Source organism: Rhinolophus ferrumequinum, chromosome 11, assembly GCF_004115265.2.
Source record: "Rhinolophus ferrumequinum isolate MPI-CBG mRhiFer1 chromosome 11, mRhiFer1_v1.p, whole genome shotgun sequence".
NCBI classification, from domain to species: domain Eukaryota; kingdom Metazoa; phylum Chordata; class Mammalia; order Chiroptera; family Rhinolophidae; genus Rhinolophus; species Rhinolophus ferrumequinum.
This window is the reverse complement of record NC_046294.1, coordinates 59,728,568-59,744,181: the sequence shown is the minus strand read 5'-3', so window position 1 is coordinate 59,744,181 and position 15,614 is coordinate 59,728,568. Positions and strand designations below refer to the sequence as shown.

Below are 15,614 nucleotides of genomic sequence, written 5' to 3'. Positions count from 1 at the left end.
AGAACTTAATACATTTACATTTAATATAACTACTGATAGGTAAGGAGTTAGTAATGCCATCTTATTCATTGTTCTCTGACTGTTTAGTAGTTCCCCTGTTCCTTTCTTCCTCTATCACTGTCTTCCTTCTGAATTTGGTAGTTCCCCTGTTTAATTTTGGTCTTTTTTTTATATCTTCCATATCTCTGCTTACTATGGTCAATATTTCCCCTATCTTCTTAAGTATATATAATACAGTATAATTACTGTTTTGATGTCTTTGTCTACTAATTCTACGTAGATATCATTTCTGAATTGGTTACAAATGATTGATTTTTCTTGTCATTAAGAGTCATATTTTCTTGATTCTTTTCATGCCTGTCAATTTTTTATTGTATGCCAGAAATTGTGAATTTCACCTTGTGCTGTATATTTTTGTATTCCCAAAAATTTTCTTTAGGTTTCTTTTGGGATGTAGCTATTTAGAAACAGAGCCTTTCGTGTTTTTCTTTCCTTTTTTATTTTATTTTTTTTAGTTGGGGCTAAAGGAGTGCAGTGTTTAGTCTATGGCTAATTTTGCCCCACACTGAGTTAAAACCCTTCTAAATACTCTCTTCCCAAAGCTCCATGAATTATGAGACTTTCTATTCTCAATGATGGGAACAGAAACTATTCCTAGCCCTGCATCAGCTCAGAGGATTCTTCCCTCTGATGTATTTGCCTGGTTCTTTCTTGCCTAGTGTCCTCACATGCAGGCACTGATCATAACTCAGCTAAGTACTCGTTGGGACCCTCTGTACATCTCTGGATCTCTCCACCTCTCTCCTCTCCTACTTGCAAACTCCAGCCACTTATTTTATTGAACTCCTAGCTATGTCTCATCCACGTAGGACAGCCAGACTCTGCCTCAGTTCTACATCTCTGCTCCATAGTCTAGAAATGTTCTCCAGATAGTAAGCCAAAGCAATCAAAGGGCTCATTTCACTCGTTTCCAATCTTTCAAGGATCACTATCATTCATTGCTTATGTACAAAGACTTAAAAACTGTTGTTTCATTTTTTTTGTCTTTTTTTTATTGTTACAGGCAGAAGGGTAAATCTGTTCCCCGTTACTCCAATGTGGCCTGAATTAGAAGTCATCTTTTATTTTAAACATAATGAACACACTTGTTTTATAACATTTTCAGATAATTCCAATATATGTAGTTTCTGGAGGTCTGTTTCTGTTGTTTGTTGTTTTTGCCAGATCTTGATTGATGACTTGTTTCCTTATGTGCCTGATTATTTCTGACTACCATATAAAAATTACATGCGAAGAAGGACTTCTGCTTTCGGGGAGATCAGGTATACATATTTTCCCTATTCCTCCCACTAATTACAACTAAAAATCCTAGACATTATATAAAAAACAAATATTAAAAGACTGAAAGGTAGAAAGAAGGCAAACCACCTAGAAATTTTGCAATACAAAGAATGACATGGTGGTGAGTACCTTTTTCTTTCTGACTTACAGGTATGTCCCAGTCTTGGAGCGGAATGAGCCTGCAAACCAGAAATGCTAACAAGCACAGACAAAAACCTGCTCTGTCTTGATAAGGACCAGGAAAAAGGCAGCCTATCAAAACAGAAAACTTCTAGACAATAAATACTATACTCCACCCAAACACTACAGAGGGGGAAAATCTGCAATGCTACCCCCACCAGCAATGAACAAGTGGAGAGCCTAGACTTCCACTTTCACAAGACTGTAACGAGACACCCTAACACCCTCATTAGGGAGGATTCAGAGAAGACCAAGTAGAGAGCTGAGACTTTCATCCCCGCTAGATGATAACTAGACCTCTGCTCTCTTACCACCCAACCAACGGTGTCAGTAGAGGTCACCCCCACATAGCAGTAAAGAAAAGCCACAGCCCCCTTTAGATGTCAATGAAAGCCAAATGATTATTATATGGGTTGGTTCTGTACTTTGCATTTTCCTTTCTTATATACTGCTTTCTTTTGCCTCTCTTATTTATATTCCTTTGTAAAATTCTGCTTCTTCATATCTGCTTCTTTCATATTTTTAATGATTTTCCTTTATATTTCTCTTTCAATTTTTAATATGTATTTTATGTTATCTTTACAAGGCAAACAAAGGTACATAAAAACTGGTTATGATAATAATCCGTACCCATTCCAAGCCATTCTGTTGTTTTACCAGAAAGTACTCTTACATGATCTAAAAATCCATCACCTTAGCCTTTATGCATGCATAGCCAGAGAAACTCATAAAACAGTCATGTACAAAGATGTTCATCCCCACACTGTTTGTGATGCTCAGAAGTTGGAAGTTATCTGGATATCCATCACTGGATAATGAACAAGTAAAACGCAGTGGATAAAATATTCTATTAGATAGTGGTGGTGGGTGCACAATTCTGTGAATATTCCAAAAACCACTGGACTGTAAACTTTAAGGAATAAATTTTATTGTTTGTGATTTATATCTCAATAAAGCTATTATAAAGCTTATGTAGGGGATGGATACTGTGGTACACTACGCAGCAATCAGAAGCAATGCATTGGAAGCATATAAAGCAACACACATAGGTCTTGAAAACATGGTGTCAAGTTCAAAGTAAATACAAAAGTATGGATATATCTTGAAAACATAGTATTAAATTATCCAATAAAAGAAAATAAGAGGAAGCCCCTAATAATTCCCCTTTTCAAGTTCAGAAGCTTGGCTATAGTCTCCAGGAAAATCCTCCTTTATGTCCGTCCGCCTTTGTGATCAAGTGAACCATGGCAACTTTAAGGAACCTATTCTCCTTGGATAGCAAATACCTCACCTTCTACAAAGCAAAGATGAAAGATCAGCATTGCCTAATGTAATAATGGGTACCAGAAACACATTCCTCAATGTGATTGAAACCATCAGAGTAATAAGAGAGAGAAAATATCATCCCTAATTCTTATACTTCCAAGAAAGCTTCCAACAAAGGAATCTACTAGTTCAAGAACTTAGCTGAGGACAGATCCACTCCTTCGTTTATCTTCATGGAGGAAAACAAAGTCATTTGGTTGACTAAAAGGACTTCGGTCCTAGAACTAATGGAAGAGGGGAAGAAGAATATGTAGTATGTTCACCAACTCAGGCATTCTCTCTCATCTTTGCTATTTTCAGGAGTAATTGCTCCCAACCTCAATTTGTTCAAAAAATATTTATTGAGCAGATACACACTAAGCATTATTTGTAGGTTCCAGGAATATGTCAGTGAACATATGCCCTTACGCAGCTTATACACAAGGGAAGAAAGAAAATGTCAGTGCTTATAAATGCCATGAAAAAGATAAGATCACGAGTTAGAGAGTAGATATATGAGGGAAGCTACTTTAACTATGGTAGTAAAAGAGCTGCTTTAACACAGGAGGTGACACGGTATTGAAAACTATATAAAGAGAAGATGCTAGCCAAGAAAAATCTAGGGAAATAAATTTCCAAGCACAAAAGAAAAGTAAGCACTAAGGCTGTAAAGGAGTAACAGCTTCAAGTGTTCAACAGACAGAAAGAAAGCCAGTGTAAAAAATGAGAAGAAAGAGCAGATGAAATCAGAGAGGTAGAAGCTATCATACAGAGCCCTGTAAGCCACAATGAGGCATTTAAATTTTATTTGGGGTGCAGTGGGAAGAGAAGGTTTTCCTAAGTGTTAAGCAGAAGACCATGCTGTAATTTGTATTTCCAATGACTGACTGCTATGTGAAAGACAGACCACAGGAAGACAATAATATTGGGAAGATGTAAACCAGTTCTGCTATGAAGATAGCTCACACAGAGATGTTAGGGCTCAGACTATGGTTATAACCGTGGAGACAGTCAGTCACTAGAAGATCCAGAATGTATTTTAGAAGTGGAATAAGATTTCCTAATGGACTGGACTAGGAGTATACGGAGAAGAGTTAAAACTTCTGACCTACGCAACTGGATGGATGGTGGATGTCATTTGCTGCACAGGGAAGGCTTAGAGGAGCAATTTGAGAGAGGGTGCTTATAATTGTTTTTGAATTTACTACTTTCAGTTTATTTCTTTTGAGTTCATCTGTCAAATTTCTCTAACTAGTTTACAAGTTGTTTTGTACTTCTTTTGAATTGTCATGTGCCTAACACTGCACTGATTTAATAAATGTCTGCTGAATCAAATTAAATTGAAGTAGCCTTACAAGAATACGTATGAATCAACATTTTCAAACCTTATGTTTGAAAAATCAAATACAGGTGTTTTAATCAAAGACAGTGCATGTTTAAAATTAAAAAACAAATGTTAGAGACAAACCTACTAGATACATTTACAAATATTAAAATGCATGCGTTGTTGAATGCTTGGTGGCATAAATGAAATTGCAGAGACAGATTTTCAAAAAGACTTACGTAGACTTTTAAATGTAATAAGTTATAATTAAACTAAATGTAAATTAACTACACTTGACATCAAATTTTAAATAACTGTTAGCATCACATGATGAATTTTGAAAGACTGAGATCCTGAGTCATTGTCACAACCAACATAGTAAATGGAAATCAAGTGAACACAAACTTTTATGTGTTCACTTTTAACTCATACTGTGACAATGTTGAATCCAACCAGCTGGTGTTCTTGTGGATAATTGGTTCTGGCATATTAGCCCCAGGAAAATGTTTCCATCGTTTTATAGCCATATCTTGGACTGAAGCCAGGAAAAATATTTAAATCTTTATTTCATACCTTTTCTATATACGTCTTATACATTTTGCCATTTAACAACTAATTAATTCTCTATCAATTCAAAAATTCTAAAAAACTATACTAATTTAAAAATTGTACACTTTTCCTTCCAAAATATAGTAACATATAACAAGAAAACAACATTTTCAGACAGGTATTAACTTAATTGCCTTAAGTTTGTGATTTTTAAAACTGCTAGTTAATCACTAAGGCTATAAACCACTGGTCTAATAACTGAGACTCATGAGGACTTACTGACAGATAATCATGAGTGACTATAGGAGTAATTACTGTGTTTCCCTGAAAATGAGACCTAGCCGGACAATCAGCTCTAATGCATCTTTTGGAGCAAAAATTAATATAAGACCTGATCTTATTTTACTATAATATAAGACCAGGTCAATATAATATAATATTACAATATAATATAATATAATATAATATAATATAATATAATATAATATAATATAATACCAGGTTTTAGAATATTAATTTTTGCTCTAAAAGAAGCATTAGAGCTGATTGTCCAGCTAGGTCTTATTTTTGGGGAAACACACGGTACAAGAGAACCCAAGCGAAGATCTTTTTATAAAACCGAAAGCATTAATAGAGATGTCCCTACAACATAAACACAAACACAACTAGCAAAATTTATATTCACAATTACATAGGAGAAAAACAGTACCATTTCCTGTTTTGAGACAATTATCGATACTGAAAAACAGAGATGAGGTTTACTCTCACTGGTTTAATATTTCTCTCCCCCGGTAAAGTTCAGGTCCTCGGAAGCAGAGACTTTCCCTTACTTATTTGGTAACTCCAATTTCACCTACAGTGTCTAAAACAGTACATGTTCAATAAATATCTGTTATCCTTTTTTCTGTTCCTAAACCTTGGCCCCAAGTTGGCAATCCTTGGCAAAAATGTTGTTCTGTGGTTACTAATGACACATCTCTAAGACGGAGCTCCCTCTAATTCCTCTCCTTTCTTCAAGGTTCAAGTCCCAGGTAATGCATAAACCTTCCCTCATTGCCCCAGCCAAAAGCTAACTCCCTGTTTTAAAGTTCTAAAGACTATACTGTCTAACAACATATTTGACATGAATACACTATCTTGGCGTATTAATTACTCTTTCATTTTAAATCCACAATTAGATATATGAGTACATTGTTCCCTCAATTAAATTAATTTCATGCACAGAATGATGGCTTACATTTGAGCTCCAATACCTAGTCAAGTGCTTTGCATTCAATAAATGTTCACTGATAAAAATAAAGACAAAGACAATAAAGATGATTTGGAGTCAGTTCTGTGTATTCTTCTATAATGTATTCATTCAAAGGTACAGCAATATAATTATGGAATGTATAACTGTCACAGCCAAAATTAACAAAACTATATTATTACTAACCAAATAGTATTTCACTGTCTTCCAATATTTTGAGTGGGGCTGAGTATTTGTATGTCTGTATCAACTTGTAATGAAGACATAACCAAGAAGTAAATGAAAAGGTACATCCTCCAAAAAATGATTATCATAAGCAATAAAAACTATATGGCATAGTCACAAAAGATGTCACAGAACAATGTGCTCCCAATTTTTTTTTTTAAAAAAATGGGTATACAATGTGCAATGTGAATGCATTTATATTTGTGTATTTATGTATGTACACTGAAGGAGAAGGAAGGGAATAAAAACTCACCACTAAAATGTTAGTAATTATTACATGATAAAAAATTACAGATTTTTTTCTTCCTTCTTTATGCCTTTCTAGTACTTTCCAAATCAAAAAGACATACCTAAATACAATAAATAATTTTTTAAAATAAAACCTCACAATATTTAGAAATTTTGTTGCTGATGTTATAAGTCAACAATTTCAAATTAGTCTAGTATACAATATAATAAAGTTACAGAACTAAGTTATTTCTTAAGACTAAACTCAGTCTCTCTGAAAATATTAAAATTCTTACCTAGTCTGAATCAACAACCCTGTTACTATAATAATTAAAAAGTAATAGCATAAATAAAAAGCTCTAGTTAGATGAAAGAAAGCTGAAGCTTATTAGATTATCATTATTATCCAGAATATATCACGTATAGGTTCACCTTCCTTTAGACATAGTCAAAAATCTGTGTAAAACCTTGATCTCATTAAATTTCAGAATTACAGACTCTTTATAACTAACTGGATGACAAAGGATAAAAGACTAATTAATACATTGCATTTTCTGAAAAACTTTACTAATCCTGAAATTTATTAATCTGGACAGAAAGTAAAAATCTACTTAACAGAAAAATGCCCTTCCAACCCCCCAAAAGTCTTCCACTTAGAAAGCACTAGATATTTACAGTAATATTCTAGACTGGAAACACTATCAAAGCAACATGGTCCAGCCACTCTGGAAAACAGTTTAACAGTTTGTTAAAAAAAACAAACAGCCACCAGCATACAACCTGGCAATTGCATTCTTGGGAATTTATCCTAGAGAAATTAAAACTCATATTCACACAAAAACCTGCACATGAATATTTATAGCAGCTTTATTTGTAATAGCCAAAAACTGGAAACAAGCCAGATGTCCTTCAGTGGGTGAAAGGTTAAACAAATTAATATAAGCCGTACCATGGAACACTACTCAGCAATTAAAAGGAATCAACTAGTGGTATGTGCAACAACTTGAGAATTATGCTGAGTGAAAACAGCGAATCACATATTTTATTCATATACCATTCTTGAAATGACTACAGAAATTACAGAATTACAGAAATAAAGAATAGATTAGCGGTTCCCAGAGGTTAAGTGGGGAGAGGGGAAAGGTAAGAGGGAAGTGGGTGTAGTTAGAAAAGGCAGCATGTGGGATTCTAGTGGTGAAGGAAATGTTCTCTATCTTGACTACAGTCAATATCAATGTAAATATCCTAATTTTGACAACCGTATAGTTTTGTAAGATGTTACTATTGGGGGAAACTCAGTAGAAAGCACATGAGATCTCTCAATAATTTCTTATAACTGCATATGAATCTGTGATTATTTCAAAATAAAAAGTTCAATCTAAAAAGATACATATTTTAAGAGCATTTTCCAACATTGATTATACCAAACAAAGTCAAAGATCTTCTCTCCAGGAATTTACAATCTAAACCAGGCAACACAAAAAAGTTTCTAAAAGTTTACTTAGCATTTAAAGATATGTGTAAACATACATACAGTACTTGGGTATTAAATTATATCCGATGTGGTAGTATAAGAAAGCATGTGCGTGGCTAAAAGATAAATACATTAAAACTCAAATCCATTCTAATATGCAGACATAATAGTTTTAAGTTTGTTTTAAAATAAGGAAAGCAGCATCCAGAATAGTTTGGTGCTACTATTATGGTTCCCACGGTACCTTGAAATTCACCTTTCAGTTCTTTTAAAATATTATTATTTCTATTATGACTTCTCCATTAGACAGCAAACTCCATAAGTACAAGAACTGTCTCTATCCTGCCCACCAGCATATTGCCCAGTAACTGACACAGGGTAAGTCTAGAGCAAAATGAAATGGTGCATAACTAAAATGAGTTGGTAAATATAATTCTAAACTATATTTCCTTGTTACAGAATTCAAGAACTTATCCTTAGGGAAATAAATAATTATCTTTTAGTTGAATTTTTCAATGTTGCCTTTCAATTTTAAACAACTTTAAAAGATTTTAATATAAATGTTTTTAAAATATGAACTTGGCAAATGAAAATTGTATCATCTTGATTATATATTTACTATAAAGGATATTAGACTAGTTAACATTAAGTTCAGTTCTGTAAACATGGAAATTTGGAAGCCTTACTAATTATATTATTAAATACACGCAGTGTTTGGAGATAAAATCAATGCTCATCCGATGTCCAAGAAAAATGTACCTCATAAAAACTCATCCCTACATCGTTTTTTTTTCCCATAAGAAATGGCAACAGAAACATAACATGAAATGAAATGACAGATGTATAGAGAGATATACAGATATAGATACAGATCCTGTCAAAGACGAAGATCTAAACTTAAAAGTAAGTCATGAAGGGCACAGGGCAGTGCACCACTTTCCTCCTGAAATGAGTAAAATTCAGTCATATGTGACAGGAATAAACCAGATGGCATCAAGGCTCTTTTAAATGTCAAAAGTCTATCCTTTAAAACAGAGACAGAGAATATGCTCAAATTTATGTAGCTTTCATTTTTTCTTTTTTTTTTTAAGGGAACTTAATTAAAAAAAAAAAAGAATTAAAAAGCACACAGAAAAACCTCAAAAGCCAAAAATAAAAAATTACTTACCAAGTTGGCCATATAAATTGTGAGCAGCCCTCTCCTGCAAATAATTTTAAAAAGAGATAGAGATTAAGCATCAATTTGACTTAATAGTCACTTTATCAGTTTTGAGAAATCTATCAAAATATCAGGAGTTGAGAAAAACGGATATATTATCCTGAATAAAATTTTCAATACCCTAATAGTTGGATCTAAATAGATTCTATAAGTCATTCTGTTTAGGGTCAATAAACATTCTGTTTAGTGGTCATTAATTTAAATACTTTAAAATTACTATTGCCTAGTACTTGTTAACTAGACTTATTATGGTGATCATTTCACAATATCAAATCATTACGTTGTACACCTGAAACTAATATGTTATATGTCCATTATATCTCAATTCAAAAAACTACTATTGTCTTACATTACTTATTAATAGGAAGAGTAGTAAAATTTGCTATTAGCCTATGTTTATGCTAGAGAATACTAAATTTAATAAAGAATCATAATGAATTCATCTTGCCAAAAGTCAAGACCTAACTGCAAATTTATCCAAAGTAAACCAGGTCTTCTATCTGTTGCACACACAACGCAACTGTTAATTAGATGTCATTACAAATCAAGCCAAATCACTATGGTTTTACCTTTATTGATAACTGAGAAGTCAGGCACTAGGTGAACTTTCTAATGCCAACAGACAAACAAAAAGTTCTATAAACACTCACTTTACAGAAAAATTGCATTTACCAAATTTATTTAATGAGAATTCAGGTAGAAACTCAAAGGACAATTTTATGACTTTAATCACTTTATTTAACTTATACTGCATATGACACCGTGAGTAAAACACATCCTATTTTCTAGGAAAGAGGTGTTGAATGTTTTAAGAGTTTAAGGTAGAGCTCAAATAACAAACGTGGAAAATTACAAATATTTATAAACATTTTTAGTACTCAGAGAAAAAAATATTTTGTATATAAAACAAGTACCAATTTTCCAGGTCTTGATAGTAACATTGGCAATGCAATCTTGATACACAAACTGTCATACACAGTTTGGATTATTTGTTATGTAAAATGGCTTAATACGTAAGATTTTTAACATTACTAAAGCCACATGGAGGCAGTATGATTGAACTGAACACAGGAAATCACCATTCCAGTTAACTTTAATTCTCTGGTACTCTGTAATTATGTCATTAAAATAAGAGAAGAATACTAGTTATCTAACTTACATTTTCAAACACAAAAACTATTTAAAGAATAAAAACTTTCATTTATCACCAATATATAAAACATAATATTGGGCAGGCCCGGTGGCTCAGGCGGTTAGAGCTCCATGTTCCTAACTCCGAAGGCTGCCGGTTCGATTCCCACATGGGCCAGTGGGCTCTCAACCACAAGGTTGCCAGTTCAATTCCTCGAGTCCCGCAAGGGATGGTGGGCTGTGCCCCCTGCAACTAGCAATGGCAATTGGACCTGGAGCTGAGCTGCGCCCTTCACAACTAAGACTGAAAAGACAACAACTTGAAGATGAATGGCACCCTCCACAACTAAGATTGAAAGGACAACAACTTGACTTGGAAAAAAAAGTCATAGAAGTACACACTGTTCCCCAATAAAGTCCTGTTCCCCTTTCCCAATTGAAAAAAAAAGGTTAAAAAAAAAAACATATTGGGCTTTCTGTGATGGAAAGGTGAAGGCAGTCCAGGCCCCACCAGCAGGCAGCGCCCTCTTCAGCAGGTCCCAGTGTACCTAAGCAGAACAACAGAGTTCTATTGGTCCTCTACAGAAGAATTTAAAAATCACTGATAAGAGGATCAGTAGGGCCCCTCTCAGCACTTCTTCTCTGTAATTTGTACATTTTAATTGAAATTGTTCTTATTAAGCTTTACCAATCTTATCAGTTCCTACCAAATTCTAAATTAAAGATGTTCTAAGACTACTTATTTTAAATAAATTATATGGAGAAAAATTAGGGTAACCAACATCCAAGAGTCACACATACAGAGAAAAGTTCAATTCTTCTCAAGTGACACCTACTCTTATCAAAAGCTGATTACATACGAAGAAAAAATATTCTTAATTAAAAAACCAAAATTAAAAAATTCCTGTAATTTCAGTGGTAGTGCTTCATAACACATTTCATTGTGAAGTAAACTAATAATGCATGATGCTATCTTTAAAAACATTTGTTCCATTAATCTAACTCTGTCTCTAATATTCAACAGTAATCCAGCAACAGTTTCTTCACTAGCTTCCATCTATCTGACAATACAACTGTTAAACTACCAGGCATATATTATCTTGTTTACCTTTATATTTTCACAAACCTTCAGTAGTACCTGGCATCTAATGGGCACTAAAAAAATGGTTGTGGAATTATTAAACCAAATATTACTAGGAACCTAGCCTTACAAAAAGGAACACATTATAGACACATATAGAAATATAATCACAAAAGATAGCCACTAGACAGAGGGAGGGTTAGCAAGCAAAGATGTAATTAGATTATCTTGCATTTGCATAAAATTTAGCAATTTACAAGATGTAATCAATAAAATAATCGGTCTTTCTGACTCCATCTTGCTCGAGCCTGCCCAGTTCCCATAACATGATGGCTAGCAACTTTTGCTTAGTCTTGCACATAGATATGCTAATCATTAAAGGAATCTAACCTGTAGTCTAGAAATTACTCAAACAACCTCCCTGCTGGAAATTACATCCCCAAAGGGATAAGGAAGGTATGTACAAAAATGGTGATTGTTTATCAAAAGATTTATAGCAACTGTGAGACTGGGACCACAGCAACTGGAGTTTGTTGACCAAAAGCAAAGAAGTTTCACCATCCCCCTTGGACCCTTGCTGATGTCCAGATGTCTGTAGTCATTAATCACCACCTGACCTCAAACCCCTCCCATTTTCCCCCCTTCTCTGACATAAGAGAAGTCTGAATTCTGTGCTTTCTCAGGATGATTCTAGTCCATCTTCTCAGCTGCTGGCTTTTGAAATAAAGTCCCTTTCCTTGCCACAACTTCTTTTCACTGAACTTATTGGCTATAGTGCAGCGAGCAGTTCGAGCTTTCATTCACTTACACTTTGAAATCAGATTTAATCAATCGTACTATGAAATGTTAATACAGATGACTAATATCCTCACTCTACTGAAAACCAAGCATCAGAGAAATTAAGTAGATCCCTTAAAAATATAAAAGTAGCAAAAACACAAACTGAAATTAGGAGTCAGTTCACCTGACTCCAGCTTTGTATTCTTTCTAATGCACTGCTTCTACAGCATATATTCTTTACTAAATTACCTTTAAATTCTGCAATTCACTGACTTGTTTAATATGGTATCGTAACAGGCTTCTCAGGTTAGGGCTGGGGATTAATGAAGCCTTGACATACTCTCATTATTGGGAAAAAGCAGAGACTGTATTGTTATTTGATTATGCCCTATTCTGGTCTCAAGTTTCAATTTATCGTTCCCAAATAATGAGGAAGATTACCTCCTTCCCAGCTTTATCTGAACTCCAACCCAGAGCCAATAGCCTCAAGAATGAGAGGGCATGATATGTTGGATTATATAACCATGCTCTTCATGGTAGGTTTCCCTGCTGCAGTGTCTTCAACCTCCATTCCAATTACAATTTGGTAGGGGTGGAACATCATAACAGTGATTTGTTTCATCATTTCACCAGAGATGTTCAGTATCCCAAGAAACAAATGCTATTTTATTATTTAACACTTGACTGTATCTAGCCTAAGTCTGAAGACAAATAGGTCACTACCTTCCTAGTGAGCAAATTCCCTCTGAAAACTAAATATTTAAAATACTACTACAACAGTGATGGGGAAGGGGGAGGTGTCAATTAAACTAAAACATAGCCTAGGCATATAAAAGAAGGCCTGGTGCCAAGAAGCACAATAATTTTTTTTAAATTTCACAGGAGATTCTGATACACAAATACTCCCATTCTGCTGAGAATCACTAGGTTAAAAGACTGGTAAACCTCAGTGAATAAACATTCTAAAGTTAGTCGAATATTTCTTTAAACCACAGATAAGCTTTTTTCCGTTGGTTTTTGGTTTTGTTTTTGTTTCCTTCTGATGGGGGAAGGAGATGACTCTCTTAAATTTGCATGAAAAATTTAAGTGGTTGAACACATCAAGGGGTACTACCTAAGAACATATTAAGAACCACTGCTGTAGGAACTAACTCGGTGTAATCAGAGTATCATTATTCCTATGGGAAAACATTAAAATAATTAAATTTTCTTAACATCTTAGAAGATTAGAAGTTTTCCTCAAATTCTGCTAAAATTCCAAGTATTATTATCTTCTAATGACATTATTGTATCTAATTATATGAGCAATAACACTTCTTTTCTGGAAACTTTAGTGTATATACCAGGTCTGACAATTAAGTTCCCAAATTCATTGCAACGATGTTGCTAACCTTTTTTAATATCAGAGGGATTATTCACTATGAATTTGTACCAACTGGACAAAGAGTTAACCAAGTTTACTATTTGGAAGTGCTGAAAAGGCTTTGTGAAAAAGTTAGATGACATGACCTGAACTTTTCGCCAACAATTCATGGCTCTTGCATCAGGACAATGTACCAGCTCACACGGCACTGTCTGTGAGTTTTTAGCCAGTAAACAAATGACTGTATTGGAACACCCTCCCTACTCACCTGATCTGCCCCCCAATGACTTCTTTCTTTACCCAAAGATAAAGGAAATATTGAAAGGAAGATATTTTGATGACATTCAGGACCTCAAGGGTAATAGGATGACCCTATTGGCCATTCCAGAAAAAGATGGCCAGTTCTGATGGCCATTCCAGAAAAAGAGTTCTAAAATTGCTTTGAAGGGTGGACTAGGCGCTGACATCAGTGCATAGCTTCCCAAGGGGAATACTTCGAAGGTGACTGTAGTGATATTCAGCAATGAGGTATGTAGCACTTTTTCTAGGATGAGTTTGCGAACTTAATTGTCCGACCTCATACTCTTTTAGCTAACTTCAAACTTTTGAACGACACTGTAACATCTTTCATAACTAAGGTCACCAGAGAGTACAGTAAGAATGGTGTAATTTCTAAATTCAAAATATTTACATATTCTATATATATATTTATAAAATTTATACATAGATAGATAGATAGATAGTGTGTTCTACAGATGAAGAAAAATTAGAGATTAAAGAAAAAGTGAAAGTTCCTAAACATTGTAGTGGTTTACTAAGAGATGTTATTTAATCAACTCAGAAAGTCTTTCAAGATATAATAAATTTTCATCTGTCAGAATGTTTTAGAAGAGTATAAAAATACTTCCTTAAGGTATAGGAAAGGATAAGATACACTTCCAGTCTACAGCAAGATCATAAACTATTATATATAGTGGATAATACAGATTAAATTTTTCAGAAGACTGTGAAGTAATTTAATTTTCTTCCTGTGAAGATAACATGACGCTGAAACTTGAAGATGCCAAGAATTTATAGATAAAATTCATGGTACTCTTTTATGCACATATTATATAGTTCATTCATTTTGGTCATTATCTGCTTAGGAGTTCCATAAGTGCAACTGTAATTTAACAATTCAACCCATGAGCATGCTTAGAATAAATATGCAATTTTTGATATTTTAATACATGTCCATGTTTGAGCACCCTGCAGTTTTAATTTATCTAAACTAATACTAAAAATCAAAGCAAATTCCATAGCAATTCTACAAAACAAAATCCATCAGTACAACTTCTTTCTGAACCACAAACAAAGCACTTCCTAGGAAAAGAAAGAGAAGACTAGTTCTTAACAGCCCACCTAGGGATAAACTAGATGTTACCAATGCTCCCTGCCGAGTTACTATGATCACAGTTCTTTGCAGCACAAATTTTTTAAGCAACCCTGGAAACAACTTCAAAGCTTTCTCAGAACCCCACAGTGATGCGATTAAGATTTAAGTAAGCTGTCCTCTTACAAGGAGTCAGGAACTAGCTGGCAAAGCTGCTTAATTCTGTAGAGGGAGAGAGACTGGGAAAGATGGATGGATGGATGGATGGATGGATGGGTGGATGGATGGATGGATGGATGAGATGGAGAGAGGGAGAAAAAATAGGAAGAAAATAAAGTTAAACCAATACAGATGAAAATATATTTATGAACATAGATCTTTACTTAAGAGCGTGTGTGTGTTTGTCCATCAAATTCATGTGTATCTGTATATATGTGTGTATAACCATATCATTATGCTCTTGCTTCATTAAATGCTTTTTGAAAAACTGATTATATAATTGAGTCCAAAATGTATAATCTCAGAGTAAAGATTTCACTACTAAATAGAAGCTTTAGAAATTTAAAACTCAGGACTATCACTGTTTGCTAATTTGGAAAAAAAATGCTAATCCTCCACATTCTGTTTCTTCCACTCTTTTAATACATTAGTGTTAATAATATTTATTTTTAAAAGGTGAACAGTATACACATTTCAATTGACAACTGGCTCCTTAAACGCTGTTGTTTCCCAACTTCTAACCTCAGACCTCATCTTATTCTGGGCTTTCACACTCTAATCTCCCATTGCTTCA

At 34.1% G+C, this 15,614-nt stretch overlaps 1 protein-coding gene across 2 annotated transcripts in view; it reads right to left on the bottom strand.

Annotated features, from left to right (window-relative positions):
* TMEM135 (transmembrane protein 135) overlaps window positions 1-15,614 on the bottom strand; it is a 213,373-nt gene that overhangs the window by 170,131 nt on the left and 27,628 nt on the right. For both annotated transcript variants that reach the window (XM_033120387.1, XM_033120386.1), the window contains exon 4: window positions 9,044-9,077. In XM_033120387.1, coding sequence (XP_032976278.1) covers window positions 9,044-9,077 — 34 coding nt within the window. The remainder of the gene's footprint in view (window positions 1-9,043; window positions 9,078-15,614) is intronic.